General features: G+C 34.3%; 1 protein-coding gene across 1 annotated transcript; it reads left to right on the top strand.

Annotated features, from left to right (window-relative positions):
- Positions 1–938: 938 nt before the first annotated feature.
- On the top strand, positions 939–21,272 carry GEN1 (GEN1 Holliday junction 5' flap endonuclease; the record flags this gene model as incomplete). Its single annotated transcript, XM_079721253.1, has 13 exons — positions 939–1,099; positions 1,785–1,971; positions 7,074–7,250; positions 8,360–8,470; positions 10,777–10,850; positions 12,193–12,284; positions 13,604–13,754; positions 14,179–14,215; positions 14,306–14,386; positions 15,350–15,480; positions 17,229–17,290; positions 19,201–19,341; positions 19,898–21,272. 13 exons carry the CDS (start codon positions 939–941, stop codon positions 21,217–21,219), a joined length of 2,727 nt encoding a protein of 908 aa, XP_079577379.1. The 3' UTR covers positions 21,220–21,272.
- Between the last annotated feature and the right edge of the window lie 1,788 nt (positions 21,273–23,060).

Genomic DNA, 23,060 nt, shown 5'->3' with positions numbered 1-23,060 from the left:
TGTACATAGAAAAGAGTTTAACATCAGTTTTCTTTGGATAGTGGAACTATAGGTGATTTTAAAATATTTTTCTTTTAAAAGATTTTTTATTTTCCCACAATGAACATGCATGACCTTGCAATTTAAAAAGCCAATGCTCCTTAAAAAAAAAAAAAATTATGTATTCCTTCAACTCTTCCTTTTCTATCTCCACCCCCCCACTTTTCCATCAGTTTTCCTTCATTAATCTTTTGTGTTTTTTTGTTTGTTTGTCCGTTTGCATTCTTCCTTGCTTTTGTCTTTTTGTTTTTCCTGATTATGATAGAGGACTAGTCCTATTCTCTCTTTAGGTATGTAAATCAAGGAGTGAATTCTCAAGAAGACAAATATGCATTGCCACATCTGTGGATTTTGTACCCGTCTCTGCATTTGTTAGCTCTTATTAGGTGGGAGAAGCCAATTACCACCTTTTGAGATGGGAGTAATTTTTCCTTTTATTTTCCAAATTTCATACAATGTTAATGTGACCATGTGAAAAATTTTATTCTCAGCCACTGCTAAAGACTGCGTGGAAAAGAGGAAAGAATGAGGAGGGACAAGGCAGCCATTGGCATTGGTTACATTAAGTTTAAAAATAACTATTTTTCAGTACTATAGAGAAACATATTTGGTGACATGAGTGGATTTTAAGGACAAATTCAGCATGCTATAATCTGTTAATAACTTTTCATCTGTTAGTTGTGTCAGTATTTTTGAAGCCACTAAGTGTATTACCACCATTTTTAACGTTTCAGGTGTTCTTGATTCATTCGGAAGAGCTGACCAATGGAAGAAATAAGAATACTCTATTATTTATGAATCACCCCACACTAGCTCAGAATACACTGTTTGAATTTCTGTTCTGAGCTTCTTTGTCTTTTAACAATCTTTTGAAAAGTGTGCTGCAGATAATCACCAGGATGGGAGTGAATGACTTGTGGCAGATTCTGGAGCCTGTTAAACAACACGTCCACTTGCACAGTCTTGTTGGGAAAACCATTGCGGTTGATCTGAGTCTCTGGGTATGTGAAGCACAGACAGTCAAAAAAATGATTGGGACAGTCATGAAGCCCCACCTCAGGTAGAGTAAACGTGCTCAGAATATAAATAGATGATTGCATAAGCAGTGGATGTCTTGGTTTTGTTTCCACTTCATTTCTTTTGTTGTTGCTGTTCTACCTTTTGAGATTTTAAAATGTATTAACGTGTCTCGATCTGCCATCTCCATATTGATAACACACATTTGTACCTCGTACCCTTTGAGCTTCAGACTCATATACTTGGCTGCCTATTTAACATATCCGCAAGGATGCTTCGATGACTAAAAGCCAGACATTTGGGAGCCATTCTCCCCGTGTTTTGTCCTCCACACATCCAGTCCATCAGAAGTCTTGCCAGTTCTACTTCCAGAATATACCCTGCGTTCACAAACTTCTCTCGACCTCCAGAAGCACTGCCTCAGTGGATGCCAACGTCTCTTATCTGCCCTGCTGAGATGAAATCTTCGCTAGTTTCCCTCCCTCCTCTCTTGGCCTCCTCCTCCAAACCATCTTCCACATAGCAATTAGAATAATCATAAATCTCCTTTGCTAAAAGACACACAGTGGTCTCTCAGTCCAGTCTATGTAAAATAAAATCTTAACAAATAAAATGTTATTGCATATAACATTTTTGATACTAATGTTCTTGCCATTATGTCATACTGCTATGTTGACTTCTGCTATCAATATATGATGATTCATGTATTATTAATTTTTATATTTCAGGAACCTATTTTTTCGTATCTCATATTTAACACTAATGGATGTAAAACTGGTGTTCGTTATGGAAGGGGAACCCCCAAAGCTGAAAGCTGATGTCATAAGTAAGAGGAATCAGATTCGGTATGGACCTTCGGGAAAAACATGGTCTCAGAAAACAGGGAGATCCCATTTTAAATCAGTCTTAAAGGAGGTGAGCATTCAGATATGATCTAATAATTCTGATTTGAATTATAGAGTATATTTTACTCTGATAAAGTTTTTCGTTCAGCATCCTTAATACTTATTAACTTTACTGTGACTAGAAGGACAGTGTGAATAGAGAAGGGAGTTTAAGTTTTGGAGTGAAACTCACCTGCATTCAGATTCTGACTGGACATTAGAAACTCTGAGACAGTGGGCAAGATTTTTAACCTGTCTGCCTCGTTTCCTACTCTGTAAAATAGGATAGTAATACTTTACAGGGATATGGTAAAAATTAGAGAAAATATATCTAAAACAACTGGTACATAGTCAGGACATACATTTTATTACATCTTCAGCACTTAAAGAATTCCCAGAATAGAGGTCTCATTCATTCATACTTTACTCATTCAGGATTAATGAGAGTTCATAGACAGAATACGTATTTGGCTTCCTTTAGGGCTTTGTAATTTTAAAAAGTACTCAGTTATATTTTAATATATTTATACGTTATAAAATATATATTTTTATAAAAATTTAAAAAGAAAAATCTATAATATGATAAAGTAAGTAAAATGATAGGAAGCTATTATTATCTTGTCTCTTTTTATTTTATTTATTTTTTTATAAATTTATTTATTTATTTTTGGCTGCGTTGGGTCTTCGTTGCTGCGCGGGGGCTTTCTCTAGTTGCTGCAAGCTGGGACTACTCTTCCTTGCAGTGTGTGGGCTTCTCATTGCAGTGGCTTCTCTTGTGGAGCATGAGTTCTAGGCACACGGGCTTCAGTAGTTGTGGCTCGCGGGCTCTAGAGCACAGGCTCAGTAGTTGTGGCGCACGGGCTTAGTTGCTCTGTGGCATGTGAGATCTTCCCCAACCAGGGCTCAAACCCGTGTCCCCTGCATTGGCAGGAGGATTGTTAACCACTGCGCCACCAGGGAAGTCCCCTGTCTCTTTTTTAAGGGTGTATGTTTTTAAAACTTGCAGTAATCATGCACAAATAATTTTTATCTGGAGTTTTCACTTAACATACCCATGTTTCCCTGTTGCCATATTCTATTCAAAATCATTACTTTAATGATGGTACAACATGTATGAAGGTATGAAATCATTCCCCATGATTTTATATTGTATTGTATATTGTTTGCTTTTTTAGTTCTTCTCTATTATACAGGAAATTATGATGAACATTTTTTGTAAACATAGCTTTTTCTTGTGATTTTAAGGTAAAATTACCCAAAGTAGGATTGATAGACCAAAGTTTAGGAGTGATTTTATAACACTTGCCAATTACTTTCTACCAGTACAGATATGAGATAGGCAATTTCATTGCACCCACAAGATTATTGGATATTAGGAGGTTTATCTTTGTACTATTTAGTGTGGAAAATCGAAGACATTTCTTTGTTTATATAATATGTATAAATACATATAATACATATTTAATATGTATTGTTCTTTTAATGGTGAGGTTAAACATTTAACTTAGTTTTAGTCCCTCTCTGGGTAATGACCATCATATCCTTTCCCCACTTACCTTTTGAAGTTTTACTTTTTCTTTTGTTCATATTCTTTATATACTGAGGAATAAACCTTTTATCATATTTGCTTTGAGTTCCTATCCCTGTTTTTCTTTTTAATGTTGTTTAAAATTTTAATTTCTTTTAAAAGGTATTGCATAAATTAATAAGCATTTTTCTCCAGAAATTCTATTTTCTATTTTTATGTGATTAAAAATAATAATTTTCAGTTAGTGACTATTCTACCTTAATGACTATCAGTAATTGAAAAAAATATCTGTACTGAATTCTAATTATTTCTTGTGTAATCAGTTCCTGGAAATATCTATGGTTTACATACTTAAGGCATTAAATACCCAGTATAAAGCAAAAAGGTGTTTATGTCCTTTTGAGAAAATTACTCTATTCCTATTTCTTTATTTCCCTAATTCTGGTGTTCTTAGGCATTTTGTATTGGTTCAATGTTGCCTGCCCATTAATCATTATCATATTTCTGTACACTCAGTTACTAAGCCTTATGTTCTCCTAATCTACTGCCATTTTTAGTTACAAGCATGAAAAGCACACATTAGTCCTCCAACACAACCTCCACCCCACGTGTTAGAGACTTAGGGGAGAGAAAATTGCAACCAACCTCATCACAAATTCTGTGCTGGTTTTTGAAAAGAGTTGGAACAGAATCTGAAATGACTTTTAAACTCTTGTTGTTTTTTATGAAAGGATACTTCTTATGTATGGGTAAATTAGAAACAACTATGGTGTTGCAGTAAAGCAGCACCTATAACAAAACTGTCTCTAAAGTCACCCAGCCAGAGTTCTGAAAAGCACCTTTTTTTTTGACATAGTACTTTGTCCTTCTGAACCTTGTCCACCTTGGGCAACATCTGGCAGAGGTTTTTATTACATCATATAGCATGCAAACAATCAGTTAAAGCAAAAGAGATGATAATTTTTCTGTCTCTAGAAACTAGGTAAATAGCCTCTTTTCCTCACCATATCCAGTATTCCTCAGTGATAGAATGAGAGTGTCACATACGACAAGAAAGAATGCACTAGGCTGTAAAGCTAAACTATAAGCTACTCAGCTGGGTTAAATTCATAACCCCAAGAAAACCGCAAATTGATAAAAACATCCTGTACAGACATTTGACTTACTAGGAGCACACCAGCAATGGACCCCTGTGTGGTTCCCCATAATGTGAGAGTTTCATCATACAGGGGAGGTGATAAGAAGTGCACTTTAAGGTCTCAAGCCAAAATTGTGTAGTAGCGCCTTCTTTGGAAGAGCTCATATTGGGCTGATCATCATGTGAGAAGAATTGCTGTAGTTTTACAGATGTAAATGTTAATGTGATTAATTATTATTATGTCACGATATTTCCAGACTCTTGAGATAATAGCATTGAACAAGACAATGAAAATTGCATAGTCACTACTTTTAAAAGTACTTTTTGAATTAATTTTTTAATCAAATATGGATTACTTTTTAATTGACACTAAAATTTTTAGCTTTTCCTTACAGAAAATTTTAAATGAATATAAAAGTAGCCCAGGGCTTCCCTGGTGGCGCAGTTGTTGAAAGTCCACCTGCCGATGCAGAGGACATGGGTTCATGCCCCGGTCCGGGAAGATCCCACATGCCGCAGAGCGGCTAGGCCCGTGAGCCATGGCCGCCGGGCCTGCGCGTCCGGAGCCTGTGCTCCGCAACGGGAGAGGCCACAACAGTGAGAGGCCCGCGTACCACAAAAAAATTAATTAATTAATTTAAAAAAAAAAAAAAAAAGTAGCCCATCACCAATCTTTAACAATTATCAACTCTTGACCAGTTTTGTTTCATCTGTACTCCCACCCATTCCTCTACTCCCATTTTTTTTTTAACATCTGTATTGGAGTATAATTGCTTTACAGTGGTGTGTTAGTTTCTGCTTTATAACAAAGTGAATCAGCTCTACATATACATATATCCCCATATCTCCTCCCTCTTGCGTCTCCCTCCCACCCTCCCTATCCCACCCATCTCCCTCCCACCCTCCCTATCCCACCCCTCTAGGTGGTCACAAACCACTGAGCTGATCTCCCTGTGTTATGCGGCTGCTTCCCACTAGCTATCTATTTTACATTTGGTAGTGTATACATGTCCATGACACTCTCTCACTTCGTACCAGCTTACCCTTCCCCCTCCCCGTGTCCTCAACTCCATCCTCTACGTCTGCGTCTTTATTCCTGTCCTGCCCCTAGGTTCTTCAGAACCATTTCTTTTTTTTAGATTCCATATATATGTGTTAGCATACAGTGTTTGTTTTTCTCTTTCTGACTTACTTCACTCTGTATGACAGACTCTAGGTCCAGCCACCTCACTACAAATAACTCAATTTTGTTACTTTTTATGGCTGAGTAATATTCCATTGTGTATATGTGCCACATCTTTATCCATTCATCTGTCATTGGACACTTAGGTTGCTTCCATGTCCTGGCTATTGTAAATAGAGCTGCAATGAACATTGTGGTACATGACTCTTTTTGAATTATGGTTTTCTCAGGGTATATGCCCAGTAGCGGGATTGCTGGGTCATATGGTAGTTCTGTTCTTTAAGGAACCTCCATACTGTTCTCCATATTGGCTGTATCAGTTTACATTCCCACCAACAGTGCACGAGGGTTCCCTTTTCTCCACACCCTCTCCAGCATTTATTGTTTGTAGATTTTTTGATGATGGCCATTCTGACTGGTGTGAGGTGATACCTCATTATAGTTTTGATTTGCATTTCTCTAATGATTAGTGATGTTAAGCATCCTTTCATGTGTTTGTTGGCAACGTGTATATCTTCTTTGGAGAAATGTCTATTTAGGTCTTCTGCCCATTTTTGGATTGGATTATTTGTTTTTTTCATGAGCTGCTTGCAAATTTTGGAGATTAATCCTTTGTCAGTTGCTTCATTTGCAAATATTTTCTCCGATTCTGAGGGTTGTCTTTTCATCTTGTTTTTGGTTTCCTTTGCTCTGCAAAAGCTTTTAAGTTTCATTAGGTCCCATTTATTTAGTTTTGTTTTTATTTCCATTTCTCTAGGAGGTCCCACGTTATTTTGAAGCAAATCCCAGACATAATATTGTTTTAGTATTTCAATACCTTTCTCTAAAAAGATAGGGGCTCTTAAAAAATAAAAACGTAACCACAATATAATTTTTATTATTGCATCTAACAGTTTAATACTAATACTTTGCCATTAAGTATTCAGTGCTCAAGTTTCCAGTTGTTTCTTAAATGTAATAACTTTTAAAATACCTAAATAACTACTATTAATATTTGTGATATAGAAGTAAGTTAAACACTGAAAAAAGCAGCAATAAAAATGTTCTTAGGGCTTCCCTGGTGGCACAATGGTTGAGAGTCCGCCTGCGGATGCAGGGGACGTGGGTTCGTGCCTGTCCAGGAGGGTCCCACATGCCGTGGAGCGGCTGGGCCCATGGGCCATGGCCGCTGAGCCTGCGCGTCCGGAGCTCTGCAATGGGAGAGGCCACAACAGTGAGAGGCCCGCGTACCACAAAAAAAAAAAAAATGTTCTTAGATTTGTTGCACCGACTTTTTCTTTTCAGTGTCTTGATATGCTAGAATGCTTAGGAATTCCCTGGGTCCAAGCTGCTGGGGAAGCTGAAGCCATGTGTGCTTACCTCAATGCCAGTGGTTATGTAGATGGCTGCCTCACCAATGATGGAGATGCTTTCCTTTATGGGGCCCAAACTGTTTATAGAAATTTCACTATGAATTCCAAGGTATTTTTTCTTTCTCTTTTTCAGCATTTGTTTTACACACTACTTTTTTTAAAGGGATTAATTCTTGGCACTTAGCAGTCGCTAAGTAAAATGTTTACTGTTACTAAAAATATCAGTGCCACATAGTTCATTCTCTTTGAAATGTGGATTTGTCTCCTAAGGGCTTGACTTGTTTCACAAGGTTTAATTCTAAATCAGTTTCAACTATATATTATAAAATTGCATACAATATGTATTGCCTTGACCCAGAATTTGCACTTTTAGTAAGCCTCAAAAACACCTACAAATATGCAAGGAGAGATATACAAGGATGTTAACTGCAGCATTGTCACTAATTACAAAAATTTGGCAAGCACCCAAATGCCCATTGATAGAGAATGGCTAAATACAGCCACGGTTCTCATGGAGGGAGGTAATACATGGGACATTTTGGTTGTAATTATTCAAGGTTGGGCAAGGGAGACTATGGACCTTTGGTGGATTAGAGCCAGAGAGACTAAACCTCTTGCCAAAAAATTCTGTTATCTTTCTGAAAATGCTCCCAGTATCCCCATTGAGAAACACTGCCTTAGGGTACATCTAATGTAAGCAATCATTAAAAAGGTATGTATTATTGATATTAAAGATATCCAGTTATATTAGTGGGCAAGAAATATTGCAAAATAGTATTTTTATATAATCCTATTTTTACTTAAAAATAGAGTAATAAATATTTGTATGCATGTGTCAAAGAACATGTTTCTTAGAAGAATATGCCTGATGCTGTTAATGATAGTTAACTTCTGATGATGTAATTACAATAATATACAATTTCTATAATATACATTTTACAGTGCTTAATTGTACAAGATGAAAATCTACTTTTGTAGACACCAAAAAACAATAAAGAGGAAAAAATGACTACTATAGTTAATTTTTTAAACCCATTTTTGAAACTATGACTTTATTTCCAGATATTGAAGTGTTAGATTTTATGAAGATTCTGGTGATCAGGATAATTTTAAACTTTTAGGAATAAACATTTAGAGACAGCTTTGACAAATTATTTTTTATAATGTTGTTTTTGTTTATTTTTTTGAAGATGAAACTGAATCTGTTCTTTCTTCTAGGACCCACATGTTGACTGTTATACAATGTCAACCATCGAGAGTAAACTAGGTTTGGATAGAAATGCTCTGGTTGGGCTAGCAATACTACTTGGCTGTGATTATCTTCCAAAGGTCTGCTGAAATTGTCATATTTATTTACTCTTCATAATGGGGTTTTTTGATACCTTACATGATGCATAAATATGAATACAATATCATATAATTAAGAACCTAATTTGGAATATAGGTGTAATAAACTATTCAGTAACTAAGATAATCAGCATCTCAAGTGGCATTAAACAGCTTGCTCATCATTATACTTAATGTTATAAATGAGAATAGAATCATAACTAGTACCACAGCTTAAATCTCAGTAAACCATACCTCTGAGAGATTCACATTCATGTTTGACTATCTTTTTAGAGAAATGTAGGAATTACTCTTTCCTTGTCTCATGCCAATATTAGTTTCTATCACTGTTGTCTGAGTTTTGCATCTCCATTTTAGCTTTCTTTTTGTGCACATGCTCAGTGTTATTGTTACTGTTGCTAGGCAACATGATTATTGGGTTAAGCCATTCACCCTTCCATGCCTCTTAGCATTGCATTGAGTTTTGCTCATGAAAACCTTTTATTTTATATCTTAAGATACACAATATAGTTCTCTGTAACAGGTATAATAGGTGAGGGATGAATTAAGAATTACAATGATGGGATTCCCTGGTGGCACAGTGGTTGAGAGTCCACCTGCCGATATAGGGGACACAGGTTCGTGCCCCGGTCCGGGAAGATCCCACATGCCGCGGAGCGGCTAGGCCCATGAGCCATGGCCACTGAGCCTGCGTGTCTGGAGCCTGTGCTCCGCAATGGGAGAGGCCACAACAGTGAGAGGCCCGCGTACCACAAAAAAAAAAAAAAAGAATTACAATGATAACCACATTCATAAATATGATGTTTAAAACTATAAAATGACTTGTACTGTAGCTCCTACTATTTTTATATAGTCCCATTATTATGTTCCTGCTGATCATCTTTGTATCCTTACTAAACCCCTCATTATACTATAGACTCTATCCCCAAGAGAAGTCTAAAGAAGGATGACATATAATTTTTTTTCACTAGAGCTTTGGAGAGGAAAAAATAGTAGGATAGTAAAATTATTAACTCTAATTTCTAATCTGTGTCACCAGTGACCAAATAGAGAAGTCAACAATTTTTTTTAACTAGTAAGAAAAGAAAACAGGAGGAAAAGAACTGTTAAACAACACAGAAAATAATTATTATAGTTCTCATTCTGAAATAGATTTGTTTCCCATATGTAATTGTATCATAATTAAAGTCTAAAAACAGCTCAGTGTTGAATATAAGAAAAAATTTGCAAACTTGAACTCACAGAAACCAATTTTATCTGCAATGGTATTATACACTAGCCTTACCTATTTTGATTTTTTGTTTCCTTGCAGCCAAAACTGCTATCTATTTATATCATTGTACTTAATGATCTTTAAGTCTCTACTATCATGATTTGCCTAAAAAATTTAATATATAACTAAACGCTAACACATGAAGGGTGACATACAAAATATCCAGCAACTGTTTTACTAAAGACATAGGTTGTAGAGATGGAAAATGCTTCTGGATACCCTCTATTGTGCTATATGTTACCCTTTTAGCTGAATTCTGAGTGTAGGTGGATTGGAAAGGGAATTCATTTTAAGGGGGAGACCCCTTTGCTGGCAGGCACTCAGGGTACATGGGCATTGGCTATTTACTAACCAGTTTAGAAGTATTTTAACACTGGTGTGTCTCTCCTGATGCATATCGGCTAAAGAACAGCCTTGCTTACAAAGACATATTAATAAACCTTTATAGGAACTGGAAGACTCCATTTAAACCAGAAATTGTCATGTGAATATACATTTATTTATATATTTTTTGTGTAGGAAACTTAATGCTTATTTTAATTTTTTTAAGTTATTAATTTCAAGAGTTAACTTAGAATTCTCTTTTGTTCTCTTTGGTTGTCTGGATCTTTAAATATTATATGTTCATATAATCAAATGAACATGCCTTTTCCTGACTACAAATATAACATAAAGTTAGGTCAAATTAAAATACTGTCAAAATAATTAACATAGAAAATGAAAGCCCTCTAAAATTCTGTTCCTCCCTCTCCTAAAATAAACAGTCAGTGGTTTGGTATATCACACTCTGACTTTTTTGTTTGCATAAGTTAACAATATAATTGTTATTTAACTTACAAATCTAAATCATACTGTATGCTGTTCTGCAATTTTCATTTTACACGTAACAATGTGTCTTGCACACAGTTACCTCATTCTTTGAGCTACACAATCTTACATTGAATGGACGTCTCACCCTTCATTTATCGATTCCCTAGTGATTAACGTTTGAACTTCTTTTCCCACTTTCTGAAAGGGAGTCCCTGGAGTTGGAAAAGAGCAAGCATTAAAACTTATAAAGATTTTGAAAGGGCAAAGTTTACTTCAGAGGTAACTAAAAATTACTTTTTCTTGTGACATTAGTCTTTTATTCTTGTTGAACTTAATAGTGAATACAAAAAGTATTGTGCTTTCCAAAAAAAGGTTTTGTATTTTTGAGATGATCTGTATTTTTATTTAAAATCAGTTATTTTATTTATTCAGAAGTTTTCCAAAGGAAGCTGAAAAGTATATGTCCTAAGCCATATTTTGGTTTTTTCAATATTATTAGCTCATTACAAACACAAGTAGTAAGATGTCAAATGCGTTTATTTATAACCATGGGTATTTGCCACAGGCTATTTTAGACTATTTCATCAACAAACAAAGATAAATTAACATTAAATTAATTTTATATTTTAAATTACTTTTTATATAAATACTTTGGTACTATATTTTTCTATAAATGAAATGCCTGACATGTTGCAAATATTTAATAACACTTGATCAAAAGTTTTACTTGACTGCCCTTTGTTCTATAGCCACAAATTTAGTAATACGTTAATTCTAATGAATTAACTGTACAATCTGAGGATTCAAGACAGTTAGGATACAGAGTATATTAAAGTTTACAAACTGTGCTGTTTGGTTTTGAAAGCATGTCAGTTATATTTACTTGATGAGGGCAATGTTTTATAAAAATTAATATTTATGATGATAAAGTATAAAATGAATAAAAAGGAAAGGAACTAGGACACTGGGAGACTTAAAATAGTCCTTGCCTCCAGTAGTTATGAGATAGTGAGTACATGAAAGGAAACATTAAGTGGTAGAAATGAAGAAGGGGTGACCATGAGAAAGATTTCGAATAGCCATGCTCTTTCTTTTAGTGCTTCTCTTTCAGCTGTAAAGCTACTGATAGATCTAAGACTTTAATAAACTCATTATTAACATCAGTGATTACTGTTTTCCAAAGCAGAAAAGCAAAGGTATACTTTGGCATGGGGGTGAGTTAAGGAATCATTTGGGAATTGTGAAGAATAAAATAAAAAAAGAAAAGCAAGCAAATATGGCACTTGGCTAACTACAAATCATTCTTATTGAGACAGCTTCAGCAAATATGTACTTTTGGCAACATTTTATAAAATGTTTGCCTTCACGCTTGAAAATAATGAGATTACACTTTGTTATAATTATCTGTCATTCCAATTTTTATTAATTTAGACTAAACTTCCCCCTAGTTATTTTTAATTTTTTTATGTTTTTATGTCCCCAGACTGGGACAGCAACTTCACCACCAAAGGAAAAATAAGTAGGCAGGTGGAAAGGAATAGAATAGCCTGATATTTGAGAACATGGCATTTTGGTGACCTTATTCTTTATTTTTTCTTTTTAATACCATTTTCTTTTAAAGGTTTAATCAGTGGAATGAAAAAATTTGTTACTCTAATTCACAACCAGCAGTTGTTAGCAAACTGGCTCATTGCTCTGTATGTTCCCATCCAGGTAAGCAGACATAGGGAATGATAGCTCTAGAATATTATTGTCTGATACCTATGTTTTCATCTCTGTTCTTATAGTACTTTTTACATACCTACCTTCCTTACCAGATTGGGAACCCTCAGTGTCAGGAGTTGTGTCACATACACACAGTAGGCACTCAATAAATACTTATTGAATGAAATAACGTGATGTAAATGATAAATATAGGATATGTGCAGTTTCGAACTATGTTATCAGATTACTTTGATCCTAAAATTATGTTTTCAATATAGAAATCCATTTTAAGAAAAAAAATTGTACTGATAAATCTTAGGGAAAAATGGAAGTAAAATCATTTGCTTATGTATCAGTGATTTATATTTATATATTTAAAGAATTCTTAACTGTCCTATAGTGCATTTTTATTGTGTGTGAAGATAGTGACTTAAAACTAATTTCTAATACATGTTCACTGTTAAGTAGCTTGGACCCTGTTCATTAGTCTTGATAAAAAAATGATGTCCCTGACATGTACTGGGTTAAAAAGACCTTTTGCTCTCAGGAGAGATTAAGAGATCATGTTAGCTCATCTTTTAAAAGAAATTCTGCTTTATCTATTTGTCTTAATATGTTTTCATTAGCCTTTTAAAATGATGGATGAAACCATGGAAGAAATCAATGTTTTTATAGATAAAATGCCATTCTGTAGTTTTTTTGGTACCTTATAAATGATGATTTAGGTCATATCAGTTATGTAGGTTCTTTGTGTTCTCAAAAGTGTTGAAGGTAGTCATGCTTTCCTTTTACTGGGCACTAGGACCCCACACCCAGGCCACAATCAGAATTTATGTTCCAAGCATAGTTTAAAAATAGCTATATAGTAACTGAGAGCTAGCCACTAGCAGAGGTAATTAACTGCTCTATTCTTTTCATATTCTTATTAAAGAAACCATTTCATGAATTATTCTATTAACTAAATAATGTTTTACTAGTAATGTCCTTCTTTTCTTGTATGTAGCTACCACATACACCACAGTTTTCCATTTGAGATTATTATAAATGTATAATTTCATATTACAAATGAACACTTTCAGACAGAAGGGTAATTTACAGAAAAAAATAGTGTCATGTGATAGTAATAGCTAAAGATCTACTTTATCGTAAGAATTATTATTGTGTTCATTACTCTATTCGGCCTAAATGTATTGAAACCCTTCTATAGGCTAGGCATTGTGCTAGGCAGTATTTGTTTTTGAAAATTTGGATAAGGGCAAAAAAAAAAATGTACATAGAAGGTAATTCTGAAAAGCAGTGAAAGTCATACTTTTTGTGTCTCCATGAAGGTTCACGTAAGGATCATGAATGTAATGGATGCAAATTATGTAAAACTGATCGATATTGTGAGCCACATGATTATGAATACTGTTGTCCTTGTGAGTGGCACCGAACAGAACATGAGAGACAACTAAATGCAGTAGAAAACAGTATTAAGAAGTAAGTTTTTCAGGGAGGGTGGGAGGGAGGGAGACGCAAGAGGAAAGGGATATGGGAACAGATGTATATGTATAACTGATTCACTTTGTTATAAAGCAGAAACTAAAAAAAAAAAAAAAAGAAGAAGTTTTTTATGCTCATTGTTTCCTGATGTGGCCTATCACACACCTGTGGTTTAATTATTTCCGCATAACTTTCCCCCATGTAGATTAATAACATTTCACAAAATCCTGTTCTAGATTCTGTTCAAAAAATAGGCTATCTTAGGAGATAGTAATTTAATAATGTTTCATTGAGAAGCTTGATGACTAGGATACTATACAAGGACACTTTCCATTAACTGAGAAGAGATTAAATGGATGATTTTAGAGTATATCTAAAATTGCCTGATTGTATTAATAACATGTATATAACTTATTTTCAGAAAAGCTTGCAGTTGTGAGGGATTCCCATTCCATGAGGTAATGAGTAATAATTCAACCATGTGTTTATCTCAGAAGCTTTTTTTAAAAGTTTGACATGTCAATTGCTATTTTCTGTTCTCTTGCTAGGTTATTCAAGAATTCCTTTTGAACAAGGATAAACTGGTGATGGCAATCAGGTACCAAAGACCTGATTTATTATTGTTTCAGGTATCTGAAAATAAACTCTTATTTTACAGTGTGAAGTTGGGTACTAGGAAGATAAGAAGGGGTAATCACTTTGACTGATCTGAGAGGAGTTTGAAATAGATGGCTCTTGAGTGCGCATGTGTTTTTCAGCATTTATATCTAATCTTCATTCCTTTGCCACACAGTAACTATACTTTGCAGCCCATAAGACAAATCACAATTATGCTGTTCTTTACAAGACACCTTAAAGACCATGTACAGATGTACTGTATTCAGGGACATGTTGGGGGAGAGATGCTAATAACCAGAGAATGTAAAGATATATATTGTTGTTGTATATTGTTATGGAAGACAGTATATTGTTATGGAAGACAGTATAGTTTACAAATGCATTGGGATTTGTAACCAGTGACCTAAATTTAAATTTGGACAGTCCGTTGCTTACCATGTGACCCTGGATATGTGTTTTCCTCAAAATAGAAATAATATTACTTATCTTGTGAAGTCACTATGCAGATTAAATGAGATTATTTATATTAACCCCTAGTATAGTAACTAGAGAAACAGTGGCTCAATAAATTGTAACTACTTGTTGCTTAGCTCAACAACAGTAGTAATAATGGCAACCAACATTCATTGAACATTTAAAATTTGCTGTTATATTTACCACATAACATGTAATCTTCCCTAACTTTATAATGTGTGTGCCAGATTATATTTTACAGAGGGAAAACCTGAGGCTAAAAGAGGTTAAGTAATTTAGCCAAATCTAGGAAATATTCTGGCCTTCAAACCCAGAACCCTCACGCTTACATCATTGTGCCATATTGCCTCCTTAGGAGGCTCACTGTTCTTTCTGGGAATATTCTTGTTGATACAACTTTAACTAATGTTATCTCTTAAGGAAAAGATAATATCACCCTGAGAGTGCTGTTTGTCTCCAAGAGATAACAAAATCTTGTTTTATTTTTATTATATTTACAGAGATTTACTCTTGAAAAAATGGAGTGGCCCAGTCACTATGCATGTGAGAAATTGTTGGTACTGTTGACCCACTATGACATGATAGAAAGAAAGCTCGGTAGAAGGAACCCTAACCAACTACAGCCACTTCGGTAATATAAAGAATTGTATGAATAAGTCCCTGTGTTTTCATTGGAATATCTTATCTAAAATATTCTTCTTAATATCTTCAGTAGTGGGATATATATCTCTGTGTTTTATAAAAATGGAGAAAAGGTCTACCTGGAATATTAAAAGCTTATTCAGGACTTAGAGTCAAGATAACATAGTAAGTTCATGCTTTGACACACTTCTCTGCCTCAAACATATAGTAATAATAGACTATTAAAAGAAATAAATATAAAAAGATATAGATTAACTAGATAATTATTTCTGTGAACCAGAAAGGGGAGAGAAATGTAAAGTGAATGGAGGGACTGAAACTGAGAATTGGTGGCTCTCAGTGAAGGGTATATGATTATTCATTGTACTCTTCTTGAAACTTTTCTTAAGGTTTGAAAATTTTCAAAACAAAAAGTTTTGGGGAGGGCTTCCCTGGTGGCGCAGTGGTTGAGAGTCCGCCTGCCGATGCAAGGGACGTGGGTTCGTGCCCCGGTCCAGGAAGATCCCACATGCCGCTGAGCGGCTGGGCCCGTGAGCCATGGCCGCTGAGCCTGCGCGTCCGGAGCCTGTGCTCTGCAACGGGAGAGGCCACAACAGTGAGAGGCCCGCGTACCGCAAAAAAAAAAAAAAAAAAAAAAAAAAAGTTTTGGGGAAAGTATTAAAGAAAAAAGATAAGCTACAAAGGAGTGACAGTCTGCTAGCATACATCTTTCATGGCAATAGTAGATTCCAGAAGATGATGGAGTAATATTTCTAAGCTTTGACTAAAAATAATTGGCAACCCAGACATCATTAAAATTATTCACTGGTTGGCAAGGCATTTTCAGACATATGAAGACTAAGAGTTTTCCACTCACAGACCCTCATCAAAAGCACTGTTAAAGGATGTCTTCAGCAAAAGAAAAATGAACTCAGGGGGAAGATGTGGGTAACAACAAACAGTGGCCAGCATAGAAACTGATAAAACATGTTTAGCTAATTTAATAAACGGAATGGAAAAAATTTGTATATAAATATCTTAATAATGCTTGATGGTTAGTATATGATGATGATAATAAACTAAAACTCCCAAAGTATGCATGTAAACAGTTAAGGGTAACCACTAAAACATTAGAAATACAATCTCTATATTTAAAACCAATACATAAAATAAGAAAGTAAAACTATCAAACCGAAAGAATACAGGAAGGTGAAAGGTGGAAATAGCATAGAAAATTTTAGTAATCAAAAACACAAAATAAGATGTATGAATGAATCCAACTATATCAGTAATCATAATAAATGTAAGTGGATTAAACTCATTATTAAAAGACATTATATCAGATGAGTAAACAAAATTCAACAATATTCTGCTTTATAGGGCATGTGCAGAATAAGACTATGTTAAGTTTGAAAATAAAGAGATTTAAAAGATTTAACCAGGCAAATATTTACCAAAGTGATGTAGCAAAATTAACAGAAGCAAAAAGGACTTTAAAACAAAAATCATTATTATGGAAAAGAGGAACACTGAATAATAATGAGAGGAAAAATCTACTGGTAAGATCTAACAATTATAAACTCTACCTTTTAAATAAACAAATCAAAGGAATCACCATACAATAATTCTTAAAACATTTTTAGAATATTATTAAAACAATAAAAATTAATGGGAATTGAATTATTCAATCTACAAATTGAAAGTTTTCAAATAACTCATGCAATTAAACCTCATTATATGAGTTTTTTTTTTTTTCAGAATTGTTAAAAACCGAATCAGAAATGGAGTTCATTGCTTTGAAATAGAATGGGAAAAGCCTGGTATGTATACACTTTAAGCAAAATTTATAACATCTGGTCATGTATGTTTAGCAAATATCATATACATAGGTAAAACATATGTATGTATATAAAAAGTAAAGACAAAAATATATCATATACACCAAGGATTAATTTCATAGTTTACCTGTGCTATGTAAACAGCTGTTGACTAATAGTAAATATTTAAAACTTAAGTAATTTTATTTCAATGTCTTAAATTGATATTTCTTTTGTAATTAATGTTTACGAAAACAATATGGAAATAGTTTTGATTTATATTTCTCAAGAAAATACTGCTACAAATGGTCTAGTCATTGGATTTCATTGTATAGCTGGGTCTAAAGAAATCAGGGTTTCTGAAAAGCACCTGGGGTGCTCTTCCTCTCCTCTCTTTACTCTGTTTAGTTTTCATGGGAATTTTTAATTTTTTTATTTTTGGCTGAGTTGGGTCTTTGTTGCTGCGCGCAGGCTTTCTCTAGTTGCGTCGAGCAGGGGCTACTCTTCGTTGTGGTTCACGGGCTTCTCATTGCGGTGGCTTCTCTTGTTGCGGAGCACTGGCTCTAGGCGTGTGGGCTTCAGTAGTTGAGGCTCGCGGGCTCTAGAGTGCAGCCTCAGTAGTCATGGCACACGGGCTTAGTTGCTCCACGGCATGTGGAACCTTCCCAGACCAGGGATTGAACCCGTGTCCCCTGCATTGGCAGGCGGATTCTTAACCACTGCGCCACCAGGGAAGCCCTTCATGGGAATTTATAATGGTCAAATTACTCTTCTCTTCTACAGGCAGAAATACAGTGAACTCTGAATTAGCCCCAAAACTGAAGGCAAGGAAAGCACAGATCATTTAAAGTGGAAAATAATACCAAATTCATTTCTATTTGGCTTTGAAATTAGATTGTATAATTACATGTGAATGAGTGAGAGAACAGATTTGAAATGAAATGAAATGAAACGAAAGTTTTAGGTAACTTTGAAGAATTAAATGATAAAGAATTAGATAAGTCGTTCTAAGCAATAAAAGGAAAATAGCTAAAGAATTTTGAAAACTGTTTAGGAACAGTTCCACCAACTGTAGTAGATTTTCAGGAAAGACAATGGCATTAACCCAGTTTGGCAGTGCATCTCCTTTGTTAAGAACTGAGGATTGGGTGCCCACTTTCACTTATCCTTGTAGGAGTCATCCCTTAAGGGAAAAAATGTACCCCACACTGCTTTAACTAAGAAATATTCTAAGTTCACTTGTTTCCATTGTTTCTGCTTTAAACTCATCAACTAATAATTTCATTACAGTTTGGCTTCTTATGGAGTTTTGCCCTCATATAAGATAAATACAAGAATCTAGTCTACTATTTACATATCTTATTGTAAGTTTACATATAAGCATTCTCATTTTCATTTATCAGGTGCTTGTGAGTCCAGTAAGCCCGGGTGTGTCCTCAAGAGGTTGATAACCTTTGAAACAACAATCTGGAAAATAGTGATAGTTTTGATGACCATTTCAATTCTGTCCTTTTCAGAAGCTACCACTAAAGAAAGCCAGTGTTTTAGGAAGTTTTAGGAAATTGTTTCCATTCTTTATCTGAAATTTTACACTTATTATATGAAATTAAAACAAACTAGCCTTATCTAAATAAAGTTTCCTATTCTCTAAGCTGCTCCTACCATCTCTGAAGCAAGAGAAATTTAAAGTTCTAATTTAAAAGGAACCTCTTTTCAGCTCTTCCCAAGTGGAATAAAATCACTTCTGTACTAGTATCAACAGATTATTAGAATAGAGCTGTTGTAAAGCAAGATTTGCATGAATTATCCATTTGTGAATGACCTAGTTGACTTGGTAAACTGAAGTTACCTGGAAAAATGTAATATTTCAAATCTGTAACTAAAGCCATTTTATTGTATTTTTAATCCTTTAGAACATTACGCTATAGAAGATAAACCTGGAGAATTGGTTTTACAAACAATAGAAGAAGAATCATTGTTTGAAGCAGCTTATCCTGAGATTGTTGCTGTTTACCAAAAACAAAAGTCACAAATTAAAGGCAAGAAACAGAAAAGTAAGTGTCACATTTGATGACTATTTAGTCTGCACATAAATATTACAAAAGAGCGACCCGTCTTATTTCAATCTATCTTGTCCAAATTTTGCTGAAACTTCTGTAAAATCAAGAGTAAGGATTGTACTTTTTCTTCTTTGCCTCGACACAGTTTGTTTTAAAATCTAAAAGCCAAGAATAGACCATTCTGCTCTGAGTCTGCTAACTTAACTGTTAGTAATTACTAACCACTTACTGAGCAACTAGTATATATAACATATTTTGGATTATAAATACATTTTCTTTATTTCCCAGAACTCAGTGAGGAACTTACAACATTATTTTATAACATGCCACTCAATTATAACATTGTTTCCAAAATAAAATATTTTATAATATTTTATTAATAATTATTTTGTTATAATTATGTATAACACAGTTTTCAGGAATGCTCTGAGACAAAAAAGGCAAAAATTGATCATACAGAAGATTTTTGATCTGAGCTCTTTAATTTGTTTACCCATATTAGGAGAATAAAATAGATTTTAATTGTATTATATATATTTTTTTCTTTCAGGCATGAAAACTAAGTCTAAAGGAAACAATTTGCCAGAATCAGATGATATGATGACTTTTCAATCACACATGACTTTAAAACCCACACGTGAAATCTTTTCTAAGCAGAATTCCAAGTTAAATTTGGAAATTTCCCCTGATTCTACATTACCCCAGGAATCTACTTCTGTGTCATTGAATACCTTGCTTTTACCTGAAGATGCTCCCTGTTTGAATACACAAGAACAGTTAATATCTTCTCTAAGACCTTTGGCTGTGCAGCAAATTAAAGCTATCAGTAAGTCTCTGATTGCAGAATCTAATCAACCCAGTACCTCATCCCATAATATATCTGCAATTGCTGATCTGCACTTGAGCACCATTGACTGGGAAGGTACTTCTTTTAGTAATTCTTCAGCTATCCCAGGGAACACTTTTGCTCATGGTGTAAAATCAGAACTTGAAACGGCTATCCCTGATAGCTTTAAAAATATTACAGAGCAATTGTCATGTGAATCAGAATGGTGCACTACAAACATTAATAAACTGTTCGATTGGGATCTTCAAAAGACTGATCCTGAAGAGCACCTACTTTCTGGCATTACTGATTTACATCTTCAGGATTTACCTTTAAAGGAACGAATACATATAAAATCATCATATCCTCAGAATAATGTACAACCAGATAATGATCTGAAAACATTGTCCCTACTTACTGTACAAGAACACTGTATTGCTAATAGTAGTTCTGAATGTCTACCACATCTTTCAAAAGATCTTCTAGGAATTCATTTGCAAAATGAATCTAGAAACTGTAAAGTCCTAAAAGGAAACCAGCTGTTTCAAGAAAACTATAAAGCAAATACTTCTATACCTTATTCTGTCAATAACCCAATAGTAAAGACCTCCAATGTTAGAATTGGACCACCAAATACTGCTTTAGATTATAGTAGGAAAGTTGATGTGCAAACCACTTGGAAAACTGATATGAAGAAGAGTGTTTCCCTTGACAAACATTCCTCTGGTGAAGAAATTATCCCAGAGTCTGGGAAAGCTAAGTCCACAACTCAAAAAATGAAGCAGAGCTCTCAGAAACATAGCCCAGCCCAGTTCAAAAAAAATGATGCCAACAAATTGAGTAACCCTAAAGCACATATTAAAGAAACTGAACAGTGTGTCCAGCCTTATAAAACAGCTGGAAATGAAGAAACCTGTTTCCAAGATGCAGCAAAAGGGTCTCTGAGTTTTCTACAGTGTCGTAAGGAAAAAGACGTCTCTGGTACCTGTTTGGATAGTCCTCTTCCTTTAAGTCAGAGATTAAAACTAAGGTTCCAAAACACCTGAAATTAAATTTAAAATATTCAAGTATAACTTAGTATTCTAGTACTGTTGGCGTTAGCAGAAGCAGAAGGAAGGTATCTAGTTAATGTATAGTAGAAAAATTTAATGTGATTCTATATGTTGTGAGATACTTGACATTTTAATCAAAACTGTAATAAAAAATGTTACCTAAAACTTTGGTTTTAAAAGACGATCCTCTGCAGTGAAAACTTCAGATAATGTATATTTTTATAACATACTTTTTTCATTAAAAAAATCTTTATTGATTATTCTTAAGTTATATCCTTAAAATATTTGTATACTACTAGATAGAGTAAATGCTCCATTCATTTGCTCATTTTAACTCATTTCTTCCACAAGCCCCTAAAGCATTTTTTGATATTCCAGCTTGTTCCCAAGGGATAACTCTTTATAATTGCCTGCATTCTCACAACATCTTCTGTTGTGCCTTTCTGAGAGTTATATTTGCTTTCAATGTGAAGATACTTTCAGCTGCTCTTCCAGTTTCAATAATCTTATTCTCTTTTGTGAGGGACAAAAAAAATGGAAAAGGAGGATGATGATCAATATATATAGTGAAAATCATGGTTGTGGTAGCTGAATAAACTGAGGAAATCTACTTCTTACATATCCCCAGAAGTCCACAGGTATGCCAAGTGGAAAAAGATTTGGAAAATAGAATGTATAACCAGAAGAGGATTAGGAACTTGCTCAGGATCATACATGTAATTAATAGTGGTATGGGAACCAGATTTCTTGCCTCTCAATTCATCGCTTTTTCTGTTAAAATTTTTCTTTGATAGCACTTTTTTCTTCCCCTTTTGTTTTAACAATGCATCTATACAATATCAACTACAGTACCTCCAAATATTAAGCTATTCATTTATTTATTTAGCATTCAAAAAGTCTAGAGGGAACCAGATTGGAAAGATAAAAGTAAAACCGTTGCTACTTGCAGATGACAAGATCTTGTGTTTATGAAATTCTGAGGAATTCACTAAAAGCTATTAGAACTGATAAATGAGTTCAGCAAGGTTGCAGGATACAGGATCAATATATAAACATCAGTTGTATTTCTATACCCTTCTAATGAATAATACTAAATGAAATTAAGGAATTTTTTTTACAACAACAACAAAAAGAATAAAATACTTTGGAATAAATTTAACAATATAAGTACAAAATTTTTACTCTGAAAACTATAACATATCATTGAAAGAAATGAAAGAAAACCTAAATAAATGAAAAGACATCCTATGTTCGTGGATCAGAAGACTTAATATTAAGATGACAATACTCCCCAAACTAATTTGCATATTCAATGCAATCCCCATCAATTCTGGCTAATTTCTTTGCAGAAACCAATAAGCTGATTCTAAAATATATACGGAAAATTAAGGGATACAGAATAGGCAAAACGATCCTTAAAAAAAAAAGAAATGGCAGGACAGGACTTGCCCTTTCTGATTCTGATTTCAAAACTTACCACAAAGCTACAGTAATGAAGAATGTGTTGAATGGCATAAAGGTAGACATACAGATCAGTGGGATTAGAACTGAAGGTCCAGAAATATGTCCTCACGTTTATGTTCAGTTGATTTTCAACCAGAGTTCCAGGACAATTCAATCGGGAAACAGTAGTCCTTGAGCAAATTCTACTGGTACAACTGGATATCCACATGCAAAAGAATGAAGTTTGATCTCCACCTCATACAATATAAAGAAACATACAAAAATGGGTCAAAGACCTAAATGTCAGATCTAAAACTATAAAACTCAGAAGAAAACATTGACATAAATCTGTGACTTTGACTTAGGCAAGAGTTTCTTAGATATGACACCAA

This window comes from Hyperoodon ampullatus (assembly GCF_949752795.1).
Source record: "Hyperoodon ampullatus genome assembly, chromosome: 15".
Lineage (NCBI taxonomy): Eukaryota > Metazoa > Chordata > Mammalia > Artiodactyla > Ziphiidae > Hyperoodon > Hyperoodon ampullatus.
This window is presented reverse-complemented; position numbering and strand designations above follow the sequence as displayed.